This window comes from Protomyctophum parallelum (genome assembly GCF_964188405.1).
Source record: "Protomyctophum parallelum genome assembly, chromosome: 15".
Lineage (NCBI taxonomy): Eukaryota > Metazoa > Chordata > Actinopteri > Myctophiformes > Myctophidae > Protomyctophum > Protomyctophum parallelum.
In genome coordinates, this window is record NC_139710.1 from 18,174,312 (window position 1) to 18,194,544 (window position 20,233).

The following is a 20,233-nucleotide window of genomic DNA, read 5'->3' on the forward strand; positions in this document are numbered from 1 at the left end:
ACAGATTTTTGACTAATGGCATCACAAGACGGCTATTTTAAATCTGGAAACATGGTCATTCAATGTCCAAGGGCATTTTACAGGTTTGAACTTCCTAGTGTTCCAGCTGTAGGAGGAATTGATTCCACACAAAATGGCTAGCCATTAAAGTGCATGGTTGTAATTGTAACCTAATCCCTAAAAGTCCCTCATTTTGCCAAGGTTCCTCACTGAGGCACTGAGCCATGATCTTTTTGTTGAGCCATTTATGCAAAATCCTTTGTTTCGGAGAGGAGTCTGCTAGTTAGTTTGAACATACATAATGAACAATTGACTAAAAAGGTATGTGCTGAAGCCGAAGCTTATTATGCCCACCTTATTAATGTTTAGAATAATTATCACAACCTATTTTCAATGATGCTATAGATCTTGAATACTGAAAATAGCAAACGAAGCAAAATGAAAAGAAACATTAGACTTTACATCAGACAGAGCAATATGCCTTATAGTAATGTAAGTATTTTGTAATTATTTCATATTTCTATATATTTTTTAAATCTACAACCATATACTAATAAAAATAGTATTTTTAAAATTTCTTAATAACCATTTTACATGCTATTAGTGTTTTTATATATTTTAACTAGTGGTTGCTTCAAATACACATACATACATACAGTACATACATACATACATACATACATACATACATACATACATACATACATACATACATACATACATACATGCATACATACAGATGAGTATATACATACATGCAGCACACGTCTGACTGTCCTTTGTATATCTTGAGAACAATATGGTCCAATTGTCTTAACACTTGGTGGGTGTACTGTGATGATCCAAAGGAGTGCAGTGTTGAGGGTGAAAGCGATTGGATGCAGAATCAGCCCGCCCTGAACAGCCACGCATTGCCAATGGTCAATTATTTAGAGCATCACTCCCACTCTATCTTGCTCTGCATTTTATAACTCGTGTACAAAACAAAGCTGTTTACAATAGTTTCACCGATGGAGAAGTCAAGTCAAGCAGGAAAGTTGTCATCACAGTTGTTGAACAAATTCACGAACATTTGATTTATGTTCGAAATAAGGACACAAGTTCCAGTCCTGCTACCAGAACAAACAGAGTTTAGCTCAAGAGGTGAGTTGGCTGGCTGTATCCAGGGTCCAGCCAGACTACACTTGCCTACACTTGTTTCTTTTTTTAAATCTCCCTTGGGATAGGGTCAGCTTGTGCTACCGCAGCAGAGTGCTCAGTGCACATAAAGATAACTTTCTGGAGTGTGTGTATAGCCTCTTCACACAGTGACAAATGCTTTGGGAAACCTAGAGACGGTGGGATCTCCAGGGCAGGGATGACAGATTGCATGTGACAGCACAAGACACCTGGTGAACGTATAGGGAGAGACAAGACATCCTCGCCATATCCATCAAACTGACGTTAGCCAGGCGAGCACCTGAGATCGTCTGAAACAAACAAGGACCTAATGTTCTGTAGGGAAGCACTGTGGTGTTTGGGGACATGATGGCACACAGGGGGACCTTTTCAAATGTCTAAGCAGAGCCAAATGGTATTCTGCATTATGAGTTACCACTTAGTTGACATGGGTCCCCCAGGGCTCTATACTACAGGAGGTCTACTTGTATTTCTAATTGCCTTTTCAGGCTTTGAACTAGCACTGGGCAGATATGACAAATAACCTAAATATAGAAAGAAATGACTGACATATTTAATAATTTAAATTAAAAAAATGGTGGAAATGGCCGAAAATTGTGGAAATAGACAATCTAGACCAGCGGTTCCCAAACCTTTTTGGCCACACACCGCCTGTTACCTCCCGGCCTAGCTGATACACCCCCCCCCACATGGAAATACTGTATATTGGCACACACATCAGTGGTTCCCAAACCACTGATGTGTGTGCCAATATACAGTATGGCAAGTGATGCAGAATATAGCCTATGCTGCATATATTATGCCATATTCATGTGCATATATGTGGATAATGTGGATAAAAAAATATATATATGTCTCTGATCTATTCTAGACAATTCATGATGCAAACTGATCGGCTATTTCCACTACATTTTGAAAATGTTTGAAAATGAATTAAATGTTTTCACATGGAAACTATTATGAGGATCATACAAAATAATTGCGATTAGACAATTATATAATAATTGTGATGTCTTCACAGAAATAAATCCCTGCCACATTTTCATGTGGTTAAAATTGTACCTTGAATGTCTGCATTACGACTTGAGTTGAACATGACTTATGTAATGTTGGCTGGGACAGGTTTCAAGGCTCCCATCCTGCATGGCCTGTGCTCATTTGGCTTTGCTGCCAGACACGTCCTCAAGCAGTACGCCAACAATGACCCATCCAGATTTAAGGCTATCAAGGTAATGTAAACAGACATTTCCTGCAATTACTCGAGTTATCTCCAGGTATAGAAAGAGCGTGTGCTCTTTCTATACCACGCACACGCACACGCACACGCACACACACACACACACACACACACACACACACACACACACACACACACACACACACTATATGAATATGAATAATATACAAAGACATGGCAAGAACAATGAACCATAATGACAATAAGTGGCTTTTGAATTTTGATAGACTCCCATTCAGGAAATGCATCCATACAGTATATAAATACATATATTAAAAAGGCAGACAATACAGTTATCATAGGCACCAAATCATTGCAATAAGAGCAGACCCCTGTCGGGTGTAAAGGAGCAACTTGGACACTCAGGCATGAAGGAAGCATGAATCCGTTGCTCTCCCCTTGTCCCCCATATATGGGGACTAGGTTGGTGGAGGGTGTGTAGAGCCCAGGATCACATTAGATGATTGACACAGGGGTGAAAAATGGGTTACAAAATCGTGGGATAAAAAAAAATATATATATATATATTTAAAAAAATAAGAGCAGACCCATGCATACTCCACTCAAGGCGGCAACCCCCCCCCTTCTCCAGGCGGCAGGGCCACCGCCCCAAGAAGCGGCCCCGACGCAACGCATCGAGACCCCTGCCCGGGCGACCACCCCCCCACACCCAAAGGGCAGACAAGCCCCCACCCCAAAGCAGAGCACCCACTAGGGAAGAATGCTGGCATATAAGATATCTAAGGTTGGCACGGAAAACCTCCAAGTACCGTGGCAGACAATGTTGGTCCAATATGATCTAAATAAGGGTCCCAAACTTTGTAGAAAGTGTCCAATTTAGAATGCAACATGCATGTAATGTATTCACAAGGAATACAGTCCATTATAATGTTATGCCATGATTTCTTTGATGGAGCAACATCCTTGATCCAAAACAAAAGAATATTCTTCCTAGCAGCAAACGTTAATAAGTTGAATAACCTCTTATGTTTGACACCAATAACATGATCATCTGAGAGACCAAGTAAAAGACACAATGGGTTTAAATCGATTGGCACACCAAAAATAACAGAGTTCTGATACAATGTCATACCAATAGTTCTGAAGCTTCACACAGGATCTTTCTTTTTTTTTAAAGCCACTTAAGGATAAATGAAACATCGCCTTCTCCAGATAGACAGACTGCCCATAATAGCTGAGACAGAACAGTATTTAGCCTTTAGCCATTTTGCATTTGACTTTTGCATTCTGCCCAATTGCAGGCCCCTGAGCACAAGTTTGTGAACATGCTCCCAAATACAAGGACAATAACTTGACAGTTATATATCCCAAGGCCATAATATGTTCTGATATTTCATAAGTTTTGATGTAAAACAAGTGTCCATATACAAATCAAATGGGCAGCCTATTTCAAAGATAGTGACAATTTTTATAATTTCATTAATGAACACAATATGAATATGAATATACAAAGACATGGCAAGAACAATGAACCATAATGAAGTGGCTTTTGAATTTTGATACTCCCATTCAGGAAATGCATCCATATATATTAAAAAGGCAGACAATACAGTTATCATAGGCACCAAATCATTACAATAAGAGCAGACAGCCTATTTCAAAGATAGCGTCAATTTTTCTAATTTCATTAATGAACACAATATCTGGGGTATATGGAATGTCTTGTATTTATAGACAGCACGCACACACGCACACAAAAACTTCTGTAGAATGGACTGTATAGAGACGAATCCACGGCCCGGTGCCCTGTAGGCTAGCTGTAGGCAATCAGTGCTGCGGTTTCACATTAAGCATCTTGACACAGCACTGATTGCATACAGCTGGCCTGTCTTACTGGGCACCGCGCCGTGGATTCATCTATAGCTGTCTGTAGAATGTACACAATGGGAGCTAACTTACAACTTTCACCCACACATATTGGGTATACACACAAGTTTATTGTGTTCACATTATACACACAAGTTTACACAAGTATACACAAGTTCACAATATACACACACGTTTATTGCATTAACATTACGTTTTTTATTCACTGTTCTTACACCATCTCTTGGTCCCATGACTCTCTAATAATTCAGGTTCGCTTTGTGAAGCCTGTACTGCCAGGCCAAAGTCTACAGACTGAGATGTGGAAGGAAGGGAACCGGATTCACATCCAGTGTAAGGTCAGTAATGTTGTCTAGTTCATTTGTCAGATTTAATGTGTGATTGTTACTATTTAAGGTCCAGACTGTGCTTGAATTAAGCAATATTACACGAGAGGGTGTGCTTTGACAGTGATGTGGTCGGATCGAGAAGATGTTTACTACAGGAGTGGTTCTTATTAGTCTTTTCTGGATCAGGGCCCACTTGAAAACCTCGATAGCATTCACGGCCCACCCATCTGACCACTTATACCACGGCCAATGGGCTGCCGCGTTAAGCGGTCGGATGGGTGGACATTTTCACACATTTTCAAAGCAATGTTTATTTTAATCGATCAATCACTAGGTTGTGTCCCGACTTTAACCCATTTTGGGCGGGAACCTCTTTTGGTGTTAGCATCATGTTATGCTTTAGCTATTGAAAAATAGAGCTCATACAAGCTCAATACAAGCTCATAGCGCGCCACCGAGTGGCGCGCTACAAGCTTGTAGGTCTGCTATTTTTGAAAAATTGAAGAACGACTGACATAGAAACAGCTTTTTCAGAAAACTGTCAGGATTTAGAAGACATTTATAGAATCGTTCCCAGGTCAAAATGGGTTCATCGATCAATCACTAGATTGTGTCCCAACTTTAAGCTCACAGTGAGCTTCTTGAGAGGCACTGCCCTGCAAGTGTGTCTTTGTGATGTGTTCTCTGCTCTGTATTCTGTCCATCCAGGTTAAAGAGACTGTCTTTGTGATGTGTTCTCTGCTCTGTATTCTGTCCATCCAGGTTAAAGAGACTGTCTTTGTGATGTGTTCTCTGCTCTGTATTCTGTCCGTCCAGGTTAAAGAGACTGTCTTTGTGATGTGTTCTCTGCTCTGTATTCTGTCCATCCAGGTTAAAGAGACTGTCTTTGTGATGTGTTCTCTGCTCTGTATTCTGTCCATCCAGGTTAAAGAGACTGTCTTTGTGATGTGTTCTCTGCTCTGTATTCTGTCCATCCAGGTTAAAGAGACTGTCTTTGTGATGTGTTCTCTGCTCTGTATTCTGTCCATCCAGGTTAAAGAGACTGTCTTTGTGATGTGTTCTCTGCTCTGTATTCTGTCCGTCCAGGTTAAAGAGACTGATGCCGTGGTGCTGTCTGGGGCTTATGTGGATTTACATGGACCACCAGAGGCTTCGCCAGGGGACCTGACTCAAGTATGTCAGGCTGAAAATAAACCATTCTGTTAATCTGTTCCTTCCTTCTGTCTTTGCCTGTCTTTCTGTCTTTTTTCAGATGCTTCCTCTGCTCATTCTTTCTTGTAACTTCTTTCTCTGTGTAAATACCGGAGACCAAAATATAACAAATGTTGGCAGCATTATATGAAATGCTCTCTCTGTGGTGAATGTCTACCTCTCTGTAGGCAGGGGTCCTGCAGAGTGAGCTGGTGTTCGCAGAGATTGGCCGTCGCATTAAAGACTCGGGTTCAGAGCTGGTGAAGAAGGTCAACACTGTGTTCGGCTGGGAGATCATGGAAGATGGCAAGATCGTGGCTCAGTGGAGTGAGTTGAGTGGGCGCATAGTTGAATACAACTTCCTTTCCTTTCAAAAAAGTATATTAAAAGATTATATACCAGAAATTAAGGTTGGTTCATGATGCCTTGAAAGCATTATATAAATTACTCTTTTAAGGTAGGACTGCTGACAGAATGCCCCATTCAGTGCAATACCTACGTACATAGAAAGATGGCCATCCAAGCTTGAATTGTGTTGCATATTTTGTTTACTTATAATGCAGCATCTTTGCACGGGGATGATCAAAGGAGTAGATCGATCACATTCTGGAAGCTTGGAGAGTTTTATGACACTTACCGCATGATGTAGTCTCTAAATTGCTACACCAATCAAGGTTCAAGGTTTATTTATTTTGTCTCCCAAGGGAGAAATTTGTCTTGGACCCCAAGGACCCGCCCTGCAGCATACAGATACAATACAATACAATACAATACAAAACAATACACAATACAAGACAACAAAGGCACACAGTGACCCGTACAACATTAAAAAACCACACACCAACATACCTAGTGCAATACCATGGCAACAGTGAAACTAGACTTATGTGACAGGATGGCCACATGAAGTCTGAGATCCACGCATCTATGGAGCCATGCTGTTGGCACGTGGATGCAAAGATCCACATGATCATTATTCCCCCCCCCCCCCCCCCCCCCCGTTTCTTTTTTAGTAGACTGTAAGCACAAATGAGGCACTCCAAAATGTCTTTGTCTTTCAGCAAAGTGGATAGATTCCACCTGGCGAAAACATTGTTGCTTTACTCCCCATGTTTTATTCTCATCTCATCGCTGTCCACCCTTTCTGTTCTCTATCTCCCCGGTGTGCATCTGCCAACAGCCATTGATCTGAAGAGCGGCGCCGGTGCCTTGCATAAAGGGCCGCACAGTGGCCAAGTGGACGTGACGTTCACAGTGTCGGACGGCGACTTCATGGAGGTGGTGCAGGGAGCGATCAACCCTCAGAAGGTAACAAGCGAGCAAGTGCACCGACGCCATCCCTCAGTCACATTGATCATGACACGGCTCATTAAACGCCACCTTGAGTGGCTTCTCGGTAATGGAAGCTTTTGACATGTGTGAACTGAACGGGCCGGAATTAAAACTTTGTTTTTTACGACATGCTCTGAAAGAGGTAGCCTTCTGTAAGAGTGTCTGTCCTGAGCTAAAATGATTAGAACATCAGCATCACATTTCTGTTCACATACATGGGGGGGGGGGGGGTCAGATCAACATGGAATGAATTCTGTACTGGCCATATAAGGAGCATGTCTTGAGTGTACAGGGTTTGATGAGGTCAAATCAACATATGGAATGTCAGAACAGGTGAGCTCCATTCAGTATATGGAAATGTGAGGGTGGGTGCGGGGACATTCTCTTGAGTGTACAGGGTTTGATGAGGGCCCAGGTTAGCCTGGCTAATAAGCCAGACTCAAATCACACTGTCGTGGCTGATTCGGTCTAGCTTATTAGCCAGGCTAGGCCCAGGTAGGGCCAGGCCTTAATTTTCGGGCCTGTTGATAACTCTAGTTTTCGCTGGCTGCCGGGCACGGCTGCACTAATATCTTTGGGGCAGGCCAGTCTAGAGTTTAAAATTTGAAGTAAAAAGGAAGACATCGAAGATATACACCTCTTCGATGTCTCCCTTTTGACTTATACCTGTCCATGGATGGATGGATGGGGAAGGATCAACATATGGAATGTCAGAACAGGTTCTGACATAATCCATATATGGAGATCTAATGACACCAGGGATCTCCATATATGGGCTTGACTGCAACAGCAGGTTGCATTTACTATGACATCAGAGTCTCCACATCTCCATCCCTGATGATGTCACATGATGACACGAGACCTGGGCACCATATATGGTGCCCGACCGACACACCGACTGACGGGAAATGCGCGATACCATGGTTAACTGCGACCTTCGGTAGCAATAAGATTGTGAAGCCATGCCCTTGGATCCAGTGTAGTTTATATACTGTAAATAAATACAATAATCAGTGAGTGAAAGTGAGACGGTGAAAGTGATTTTGAAGAGCCTGTATTTTTAATGATTTTCCCAGAGTTTTGTCATGTCTGATAAAGAAACACTGAAAGTAATGATGTCTCAGACTCGGTTCTGAAAGCACTCTGCGCTCCAAAAATCAATCTGCTGGTTATTGTTATGGCCGTACTGTCCCCCCCCTCCCTTTGACAGGAAGCAGACGTCACTGTGTGCAGAATTTATATGCATCCAGTAGCATTGAATGTGCTTCTGAGAGTGCTTGATATTGATCGGAGGGCACTGTGTGCGCACTCTTCCTGTAGAGCGCCACAAGGCCTCGATGATGGGACCTTTCTCCAGTCTCTTCAGCAAACTTGGAATAACGACGGTGAAAGCCTTGAAATGGAGCTGCATGACAAAAATTAGAGAGTGCAGTTGACACGTGTTCCCATAAATGTCATCCAAGGTCATGATGGCCGTCACATTGATTCTAGCCCATGCATGCTTATCTATATATATATATATATATATATATATAAAGATTATGGAAAATGTGATTCTCAGTTACTGTAGGTCCCTTGCTCTTGACATTGTGAATATGACTGATGTATACTGTACATCATTACTGTTCCCCCACCCCCCCCACCCCCATTTCCCCTCACTGTATAATGTATCTTTTCCCTTTTTTGCTTCCTATATGATGAATTCCTGTTCTGTTCTTTAGCTACATAGAAATGTCTATTTGTATGTCTCTAAATGTTTGTATGTCTCTAAATGTTTTGATGAATTGAACAATGTGGACCCTGTTGTAAACAAGTGTAATGCTTAATTGGGTCGTCCACTCACAGTTAACAGTCTTTGTATTGAGTTTGTGCTTAAAATGTACTGTAATTCTACAAACTGTTAATAAATATTTCAATCAATCAATCAATCTGTTGCTAAACGAGCAAGAGTCAAACATTAACAAAGAAATTGCTTCTTGCTTTGGCAATTGTGTGATGGGGCCAACCGGAGGCAATTTGTCACTATTAGTCTATGACCCCCAAGTGGACACCACAACCTGTCCAATACAAATATAAACTGCACTGTTAAGTAGTGAGAGATTGACTCTGTAAAAATGAATGTGAATGAAATGCCCCTTTTCCTCTCTTACGCCCAGGCATTCTTAGCTGGCAAACTGAAGATCCGAGGGAACATCATGAAGGCCCAGAAACTTGAGGTCATCCTCAAAGATTTTGCCAAGCTGTGAGCTCCTCAAACCAACTACTCTGTCAACATCCTGAAACCAACGCACAAACAGGGACATCCCTTATAGCTCCCTTCCTTCCTCTCCTGTTTTGATGAGCGACATTAAATACTTTTGCCTTCCAACAGAAACACATTGTAAATTATACCATGTGAAAAGATACTTAATGTGGATTATCTTTGATACCAGTTTTTTAAAGATGTTAATATCCTTTGAAGAGATGGCAAAGGAGTGCAGATGGAAGATGGAGTTGAGCTGGCTTTGTAATCAATGGAACAGCCTGTTTCACATGGCTAGAATTTTGTTTCAACCCGAACAGCGATTATTCTCTGACAAAATGTGAACTCACGCCTTTGAATTTCTTTATGTGAACCTATGCACAGGTCTTTTATAGATTTCCTCTTGTCACTGGTGTAAAAATGGCATGAGATGTTGTATAATTGTCCATGTTTGCAATGCATAATGAGGATGGCTTCTTTGTTTTGACAGCCCTAGGGTACATGCAGTATCTCTTGGTTTGGCAGTCCAAGCGAGGAGGCAATCCAAGTGAAGAGCCAAAACTCTTGTTGAAAAAAGCGAGGAGGCAAAACTATTTCTAAAAGTGAAAATAGTTTTGGTTTATAATTTACACGGTTTGGTCCATTAATGCATCATTACTAATATATACAGCTGTACATGACGTTAGGCGGTTTATATTTGATACTGTAATCATTAGAATACTTATTTTTTCCAGACACTTTATATTAACGATTGTAATGAAATGTATAGTGATTTAATTTAATGAGTTAACAGAATACTAGTGACATTGCCTGTTACAATAAATTAAATTAATTTCTTAACTAAGCTTTAATTTTATGAATACAGAAAGTACATGCAAAAGAAGTGTCAAGGTGAGTGGTGAAACTAATAAATTGGCAATTTGAGAAACCTAAGGGTATGTTATTTTCAAATAAATAAATCATGAGCTGCTGTTGCCGTGTCCAAATTTGTAACATTTGAGGAGCAGGGTGAAGCCAAGGTCAGCTAATCACAAAGGAAAATATGTCCTATATATATGGTGAATGAATTATTCACATTTTTAAGTAAAACTATGTAGAAATACTGTCTACTGCGTAAAAGTAAAACATTGACATAAAAAAGTACTCATTTTTATGGTTATGCAGTGTGTCATATTGACGATAAATATATTGACGATAATATAATCATGCTTTTCAATGACCTACTATGTCATGTTTTCTTTCATGTTTTTTTTTACACTAAATGAAGAGGTTTTTTTAAAACGTCAATCCATGTCATTTTCATGTTTAATATTTCCGAAACTATGAAACATTTCAAAGATTCATTTTCAGGCAAACATGTACACCGTAAGATGAACATTTTAAAGTTTGAATGGGGTTTCTAGGTGTAAGTATGTACTAGTACTAGTAGCATGCCAAAGTTGTGCTATTGCCATAGAGAATGCATTGGGCGTTTAAGTTAAACTAGAAAGCAGTTCCCTGCAGAAACTGCGTGGGCTCGCCAAAAGACGCAATGTATATAATGTACAGTAGAACATTTATTAAAGCTGAAGGAAAAGTTAAAAAAAGAATGTATAAAAATCTGTAAAAAGAATAAGCATAAATAACTGCATAAAGCGGAATAAAGTATGTGGAAGTAGTACGATGCCCAAAAAGTGGCAGAATAAAGTAAGTAAAGTATTACTGTCTACTAATGATTTGTAATGTATGAATAATGCTTTACAATGTATTCTTGATGAATTAAGAAAAGGTAAAAAAGAAAAAGAAAAAAAAGAGTCAATCCAATGGAGTATACATATAAAAGCATTCATGAGCTTAACAGAAATAGCATACTTTTACATGTAAAAAGAAGGTTCAAATAGCATATAGGCCTATCTTTAAAAGCATAAACACAATGATTATTGATAATGGTCTAAGATTTTTCTTTAAATGTAAATGCGTGCGTGCTCTTGCGAGAGCTGTGTAAAGGCCATCCAATTGCACAAATAGCAGACCTACAAGCCCACAAGGTATCGCAGAGCAACTCATTGAGATCTTGTAACTTTAATTTCAGCCCTGTAATTAAGCCCTTATATGTCTCAGCTGTGGAAGTGTAAAAGACTGCCAGCACTGTGAGTGGCGCGCAACTTGAAGGTCTGCTATTTTACAATGGTCCTGAATGGGGGGAAACTATGCCCGAACAAATTGCTCTATCGCAAAAAGTAAAAGTCGAATGCAAATATTTTTTTCGCTGTGAGTGGCCTGAGATATTGATCGAGTTAAGAATTGTCATCGCGATAATTTCCTCGTAAGAATTTTACAATGGAGGTCAATGAGCAGCTTGACTGTATTTGTGTCACTTAAAAGGCCGTAGTTCACATTCTGTATGTCTCTGTGCTTTGGTGGTCACATTGTGTGAAAGAGGACATGTGTGGCTACAAAATGACCAAAGAACATGCGTGTAAAATGAATATTTTGGCCGGGACGACAATTTGTTTGGTAAATTTTCAAGGAAAGATGTTCTGTCTTCCGCACTCTAGTCAAAGAAGCCGCGCACTCTAAGTTGGCACTAATTAGGCGAAACAGCCTGCGATTGAACTGCGATTTCGGAAAAACCGTTTAACGTATTCGAATACGGTTTGAACCACGAAAAAGTCCAGAGTCGTGTGAGCTTTCTAAAGTTTAAATCACGTTTCTACGACAAAGTATGCCAGAGTAATGAGGCTGCAAAAGTGAGGTTGATTTAGAGATAAATCCCATACATTGTCGATGGGAGGAAAAAACTATAAATAAAGTTATATATTTTAAAAAGTATAAACTTTTTCAAAACAACTTTTTCACCAATGAAAGTTCAAAGATAGATGAACATTATAAAGTTTGAATGAAGTTTCAAAGTGAAAGTATGACGGAGTAATAAGAGCTCAAAAAAGTTAACTGTGAAAAATGGGACCTTTCTTCCATCGACTCTCACTATAAAGAATGTAAAAAAAAGTTAAAAAGTATAAAAAGTATAAAACTTTGTAAAAATTCAAATGTTAGCAATAATAACTGCAAAGAGCTGAGCAGTTTGAAGTTTGAACTAAATTTCTAGCATAAAGTATGTGGAAGTAGTAGGGTGCCAAAAAAAAGGGCAAATTTGAAAATCCAAGGGTAACAATAGTGTGCTCGCTGAGGCGAGCCCACAATAACTCATAAACTACAAAACATAAAAATAAAAAAAAGTTCCAGCATGTGTCTCCACAGTAAGCTGAATAATAAAAAGTGTGAATGGAGTTTCTAGGTGAAAGTGACTTTTGACGTGCCTATAGAGCTGCCATTGAGCCCCATGTTAAATGTCTCAAATTTGAAAGCACTATATTTCTAAAACTATGAAACATTTCAAAGATTCCTTTTCAGGCAAACATGTCCACAGTAAGATGAACCTAAGTAGGCTAGAATGGGGTTGCTAGGTGTAAGTATGTAGGACTAGTAGCATGCCAAAGTTTGTGCTATTGCCATAGAGAATGCATTGTGTTGCGGAGGATGAGAGGAATGCTCTCATCCTCCGCAACACCCATTCTCATACACCGCTATACACCGCAAGGATATGGGCTATAGCCCATATCGTACGGCATACTATACTGTAGCACGCCGTTTTTCATCATTTTTGAGGATTTGGAAAAGAAAAAAAAATGTTAAAAAACGATGGGTTATAGCCCATTGTTTTTGTTTTTTTTTGAAAAAAATAATATCCTGGTTTTTCATCATTTTGGACCATGGGCTATAGCCTATATCGTACGGCATACTATAGCATGCCGTTTTTCATCATTTTTGAGGATTTGAAAAAAATGAAAAAAAACGATGGGTTATAGCCCATCGTTTTTTGAATTTTGAATTTCTTTTTTAATCCTCGTTTTTCATCATTTTGGACCATGGGCTATAGCCCATATCGTACGGCATACTATAGCACGCCGTTTTTCATCATTTTTGAGGATTTGAAAAAAATGAAAAAATGAAAAAAACGATGGGTTATAGCCCATGTTTTTTGAATTTTTGAAAAAAAAAATTATCCTCGTTTTTCATCATATTGGACCATGGGCTATAGCCCATATCGTACGGCATACTATAGCACGCCGTTTTTCATCATTTTTGAGGTTTTGAAAAAAAAATAATAATAAGAAAACGATGGGTTATAGCCCATCGTTTAAAAAAAAAAATTAACCTAGTTTTTCATCATTTTCGACCATATCGTACGGCATACTATAGCACGCCGTTTTTCATCATTTTTGCCATTGAGCCCCATTGTAAATTTGAAAGCACTATATTTCTAAAACTATAAAACATTTCAAAGATTCCTTTTCAGTCAAACATGTCCACCGTAAGATGAACCTAAGTAGGCTAGAATGGGGTTGCTAGGTGTAAGTATGTAGGACTAGTAGCATGCCAAATTTTGTGCTATTGCCATAGAGAATGCATTGGGCGTTTAAGTTAAATAACTCATAAACTACAAAACATAAAAATAAAAAAAAGTTCCAGCATGTGTCTCCACAGTAAGCTGAATAATAAAAAGTGTGAATGGAGTTTCTAGGTGAAAGTGACTTTTGACGTGCCTATAGAGCTGCCATTGAGCCCTATGTTAAATGTCTCAAATTTGCAAGCACTATATTTCTAAAACTATAAAACATTTCAAAGATTCCTTTTCAGTCAAACATGTCCACCGTAAGATGAACCTAAGTAGGCTAGAATGGGGTTGCTAGGTGTAAGTATGTAGGACTAGTAGCATGCCAAATTTTGTGCTATTGCCATAGAGAATGCATTGGGCGTTTAAGTTAAATAACTCATAAACTACAAAACATAAAAAAAAGTTCCAGCATGTGTCTCCACAGTAAGCTGAATAATAAAAAGTGTGAATGGAGTTTCTAGGTGAAAGTGACTTTTGACGTGCCTATAGAGCTGCCATTGAGCCCTATGTTAAATGTCTCAGATTTGAAAGCACTATATTTCTAAAACTATGAAACATTTCAAAGATTCCTTTTCAGGCAAACATGTCCACCGTAAGATGAACCTAAGTAGGCTAGAATGGGGTTGCTAGGTGTAAGTATGTAGGACTAGTAGCATGCCAAATTTTGTGCTATTGCCATAGAGAATGCATTGGGCGTTTAAGTTAAATAACTCATAAACTACAAAACATAAAAATAAAAATAAGTTCCAGCATGTGTCTCCACAGTAAGCTGAATAATAAAAAGTGTGAATGGAGTTTCTAGGTGAAAGTGACTTTTGACGTGCCTATAGAGCTGCCATTGAGCCCTATGTTAAATGTCTCAAATTTGAAAGCACTATATTTCTAAAACTATGAAACATTTCAAAGATTCCTTTTCAGGCAAACATGTCCACCGTAAGATGAACCTAAGTAGGCTAGAATGGGGTTGCTAGGTGTAAGTATGTAGGACTAGTAGCATGCCAAGTTTTGTGCTATTGCCATAGAGAATGCATTGGGCGTTTAAGTTAAATAACTCATAAACTACAAAACATAAAAATAAAAAAAAGTTCCAGCATGTGTCTCCACAGTAAGCTGAATAATAAAAAGTGTGAATGGAGTTTCTAGGTGAAAGTGACTTTTGACGTGCCTATAGAGCTGCCATTGAGCCCCATGTTAAATGTCTCAAATTTGAAAGCACTATATTTCTAAAACTATGAAACATTTCAAAGATTCCTTTTCAGGCAAACATGTCCACAGTAAGATGAACCTAAGTAGGCTAGAATGGGGTTGCTAGGTGTAAGTATGTAGGACTAGTAGCATGCCAAAGTTTGTGCTATTGCCATAGAGAATGCATTGTGTTGCGGAGGATGAGAGGAATGCTCTCATCCTCCGCAACACCCATTCTCATACACCGCTATACACCGCAAGGATATGGGCTATAGCCCATATCGTACAGCATACTATACTGTAGCACGCCGTTTTTCATCATTTTTGAGGATTTGGAAAAGAAAAAAAAATGTTAAAAAACGATGGGTTATAGCCCATTGTTTTTGTTTAAAAAAAAATAAAAATATCCTGGTTTTTCATCATTTTGGACCATGGGCTATAGCCTATATCGTACGGCATACTATAGCATGCCGTTTTTCATCATTTTTGAGGATTTGAAAAAAATGAAAAAAAAACGATGGGTTATAGCCCATCGTTTTTTGAATTTTGAATTTCTTTTTTAATCCTCGTTTTTCATCATTTTGGACGATGGGATATAGCCCATATCGTACGGCATACTATAGCACGCCGTTTTTCATCATTTTTGAGGATTTGAAAAAAATGAAAAAATGAAAAAAAACGATGGGTTATAGCCCATGGTTTTTGAATTTTTGAATTTTTTTTTTATCCTCGTTTTTCATCATATTGGACCATGGGCTATAGCCCATATCGTACGGCATACTATAGCACGCCGTTTTTCATCATTTTTGAGGTTTTGAAAAAAAAATAATAATAAAAAAACGATGGGTTATAGCCCATCGTTTAAAAAAAAAAATAACCTTGTTTTTCATCATTTTCGACCATATCGTACGGCATACTATAGCACGCCGTTTTTCATCATTTTTGCCATTGAGCCCCATTGTAAATTTGAAAGCACTATATTTCTAAAACTATAAAACATTTCAAAGATTCCTTTTCAGGCAAACATGTCCACCGTAAGATGAACCTAAGTAGGCTAGAATGGGGTTGCTAGGTGTAAGTATGTAGGACTAGTAGCATGCCAAATTTTGTGCTATTGCCATAGAGAATGCATTGGGCGTTTAAGTTAAATAACTCATAAACTACAAAACATAAAAATAAAAAAAAGTTCCAGCATGTGTCTCCACAGTAAGCTGAATAATAAAAAGTGTGAATGGAGTTTCTAGGTGAAAGTGACTTTTGACGTGCCTATAGAGCTGCCATTGAGCCCTATGTTAAATGTCTCAAATTTGCAAGCACTATATTTCTAAAACTATGAAACATTTCAAAGATTCCTTTTCAGGCAAACATGTCCACCGTAAGATGAACCTAAGTAGGCTAGAATGGGGTTGCTAGGTGTAAGTATGTAGGACTAGTAGCATGCCAAATGTTGTGCTATTGCCATAGAGAATGCATTGGGCGTTTAAGTTAAATAACTCATAAACTACAAAACATAAAAAAAAAAAAAAGTTCCAGCATGTGTCTCCACAGTAAGCTGAATAATAAAAAGTGTGAATGGAGTTTCTAGGTGAAAGTGACTTTTGACGTGCCTATAGAGCTGCCATTGAGCCCCATGTTAAATGTCTCAAATTTGAAAGCACTATATTTCTAAAACTATGAAACATTTCAAAGATTCCTTTTCAGGCAAACATGTCCACAGTAAGATGAACCTAAGTAGGCTAGAATGGGGTTGCTAGGTGTAAGTATGTAGGACTAGTAGCATGCCAAAGTTTGTGCTATTGCCATAGAGAATGCATTGGGCGTTTAAGTTAAATAACTCATAAACTACAAAACATAAAAATAAAAAAAAGTTCCAGCATGTGTCTCCACAGTAAGCTGAATAATAAAAAGTGTGAATGGAGTTTCTAGGTGAAAGTGACTTTTGACGTGCCTATAGAGCTGCCATTGAGCCCTATGTTAAATGTCTCAAATTTGCAAGCACTATATTTCTAAAACTATAAAACATTTCAAAGATTCCTTTTCAGTCAAACATGTCCACCGTAAGATGAACCTAAGTAGGCTAGAATGGGGTTGCTAGGTGTAAGTATGTAGGACTAGTAGCATGCCAAATTTTGTGCTATTGCCATAGAGAATGCATTGGGCGTTTAAGTTAAATAACTCATAAACTACAAAACATAAAAAAAAGTTCCAGCATGTGTCTCCACAGTAAGCTGAATAATAAAAAGTGTGAATGGAGTTTCTAGGTGAAAGTGACTTTTGACGTGCCTATAGAGCTGCCATTGAGCCCTATGTTAAATGTCTCAAATTTGAAAGCACTATATTTCTAAAACTATGAAACATTTCAAAGATTCCTTTTCAGGCAAACATGTCCACCGTAAGATGAACCTAAGTAGGCTAGAATGGGGTTGCTAGGTGTAAGTATGTAGGACTAGTAGCATTCCAAATTTTGTGCTATTGCCATAGAGAATGCATTGGGCGTTTAAGTTAAATAACTCATAAACTACAAAACATAAAAATAAAAAAAAGTTCCAGCATGTGTCTCCACAGTAAGCTGAATAATAAAAAGTGTGAATGGAGTTTCTAGGTGAAAGTGACTTTTGACGTGCCTATAGAGCTGCCATTGAGCCCCATGTTAAATGTCTCAAATTTGAAAGCACTATATTTCTAAAACTATGAAACATTTCAAAGATTCCTTTTCAGGCAAACATGTCCACAGTAAGATGAACCTAAGTAGGCTAGAATGGGGTTGCTAGGTGTAAGTATGTAGGACTAGTAGCATGCCAAAGTTTGTGCTATTGCCATAGAGAATGCATTGTGTTGCGGAGGATGAGAGGAATGCTCTCATCCTCCGCAACACCCATTCTCATACACCGCTATACACCGCGAGGATATGGGCTATAGCCCATATCGTACGGCATACTATACTGTGGCATGCCGTTTTTCATCATTTTTGAGGATTTGAAAAAAATGAAAAAATGAAAAAAAAACGATGGGTTATAGCCCATCGTTTTTTGAATTTTGAATTTCTTTTTTAATCCTCGTTTTTCATCATTTTGGACCATGGGCTATAGCCCATATCGTACGGCATACTATAGCACGCCGTTTTTCATCATTTTTGAGGATTTGAAAAAAATGAAAAAATGAAAAAAACGATGGGTTATAGCCCATGTTTTTTGAATTTTTGAATTTTTTTTTTATCCTCGTTTTTCATCATATTGGACCATGGGCTATAGCCCATATCGTACGGCATACTATAGCACGCCGTTTTTCATCATTTTTGAGGTTTTGAAAAAAAAAAAATAATAAGAAAACGATGGGTTATAGCCCATCGTTTAAAAAAAACAAATTAACCTCGTTTTTCATCATTTTCGACCATATCGTACGGCATACTATAGCACGCCGTTTTTCATCATTTTTGCCATTGAGCCCCATTGTAAATTTGAAAGCACTATATTTCTAAAACTATAAAACATTTCAAAGATTCCTTTTCAGTCAAACATGTCCACCGTAAGATGAACCTAAGTAGGCTAGAATGGGGTTGCTAGGTGTAAGTATGTAGGACTAGTAGCATGCCAAATTTTGTGCTATTGCCATAGAGAATGCATTGGGCGTTTAAGTTAAATAACTCATAAACTACAAAACATAAAAATAAAAAAAAGTTCCAGCATGTGTCTCCACAGTAAGCTGAATAATAAAAAGTGTGAATGGAGTTTCTAGGTGAAAGTGACTTTTGACGTGCCTATAGAGCTGCCATTGAGCCCTATGTTAAATGTCTCAAATTTGCAAGCACTATATTTCTAAAACTATAAAACATTTCAAAGATTCCTTTTCAGTCAAACATGTCCACCGTAAGATGAACCTAAGTAGGCTAGAATGGGGTTGCTAGGTGTAAGTATGTAGGACTAGTAGCATGCCAAATTTTGTGCTATTGCCATAGAGAATGCATTGTGTTGCGGAGGATGAGAGGAATGCTCTCATCCTCCGCAACACCCATTCTCATACACCGCTATACACCGCAAGGATATGGGCTATAGCCCATATCGTACGGCATACTATACTGTAGCACGCCGTTTTTCATCATTTTTGAGGATTTGGAAAAAAAAAAAAAAAAAAAAAAACGATGGGTTATAGCCCATTGTTTTTTTTTTTTTTTGAAAAAAATAATATCCTGGTTTTTCATCATTTTGGACCATGGGCTATAGCCTATATCGTACGGCATACTATAGCATGCCGTTTTTCATCATTTTTGAGGATTTGAAAAAAATGAAAAAAAGAAAAAAAAAACGATGGGTTATAGCCCATCGTTTTTTGAATTTTGAATTTCTTTTTTAATCCTCGTTTTTCATCATTTTGGACCATGGGCTATAGCCCATATCGTACGGCATACTATAGCACGCCGTTTTTCATCATTTTTGAGGATTTGAAAAAAATGAAAAAATGAAAAAAACGATGGGTTATAGCCCATGTTTTTTGAATTTTTGAAAAAAAAAATTATCCTCGTTTTTCATCATATTGGACCATGGGCTATAGCCCATATCGTACGGCATACTATAGCACGCCGTTTTTCATCATTTTTGAGGTTTTGAAAAAAATAATAATAATAAGAAAACGATGGGTTATAGCCCATCGTTTAAAAAAAACAAATTAACCTCGTTTTTCATCATTTTCGACCATATCGTACGGCATACTATAGCACGCCGTTTTTCATCATTTTTGCCATTGAGCCCCATTGTAAATTTGAAAGCACTATATTTCTAAAACTATAAAACATTTCAAAGATTCCTTTTCAGTCAAACATGTCCACCGTAAGATGAACCTAAGTAGGCTAGAATGGGGTTGCTAGGTGTAAGTATGTAGGACTAGTAGCATGCCAAATTTTGTGCTATTGCCATAGAGAATGCATTGGGCGTTTAAGTTAAATAACTCATAAACTACAAAACATAAAAATAAAAAAAAGTTCCAGCATGTGTCTCCACAGTAAGCTGAATAATAAAAAGTGTGAATGGAGTTTCTAGGTGAAAGTGACTTTTGACGTGCCTATAGAGCTGCCATTGAGCCCTATGTTAAATGTCTCAAATTTGCAAGCACTATATTTCTAAAACTATAAAACATTTCAAAGATTCCTTTTCAGTCAAACATGTCCACCGTAAGATGAACCTAAGTAGGCTAGAATGGGGTTGCTAGGTGTAAGTATGTAGGACTAGTAGCATGCCAAATTTTGTGCTATTGCCATA

General features: G+C 38.4%; 1 protein-coding gene across 2 annotated transcripts in view; it reads left to right on the forward strand.

Moving 5' to 3' along the window:
* The window catches only part of hsd17b4 (hydroxysteroid (17-beta) dehydrogenase 4), a 45,952-nt gene extending 35,520 nt beyond the window's left edge, over window positions 1-10,432 (forward strand). The window contains exons 20-26 of one of the 2 annotated variants that reach the window (XM_083783129.1): window positions 2,302-2,408; window positions 4,516-4,602; window positions 5,680-5,766; window positions 5,973-6,111; window positions 6,965-7,092; window positions 9,273-9,393; window positions 9,551-10,432. In XM_083783129.1, the coding sequence (XP_083639255.1) occupies window positions 2,302-2,408; window positions 4,516-4,602; window positions 5,680-5,766; window positions 5,973-6,111; window positions 6,965-7,092; window positions 9,273-9,362 (638 nt within the window). In that variant the 3' untranslated portion in view covers window positions 9,363-9,393; window positions 9,551-10,432. Of the gene's footprint in view, window positions 1-2,301; window positions 2,409-4,515; window positions 4,603-5,679; window positions 5,767-5,972; window positions 6,112-6,964; window positions 7,093-9,272; window positions 9,491-9,550 lie in introns of those variants that run through there. The other variant, XM_083783128.1, reaches the window with a different exon arrangement.
* The last annotated feature ends 9,801 nt before the right edge of the window (window positions 10,433-20,233 follow it).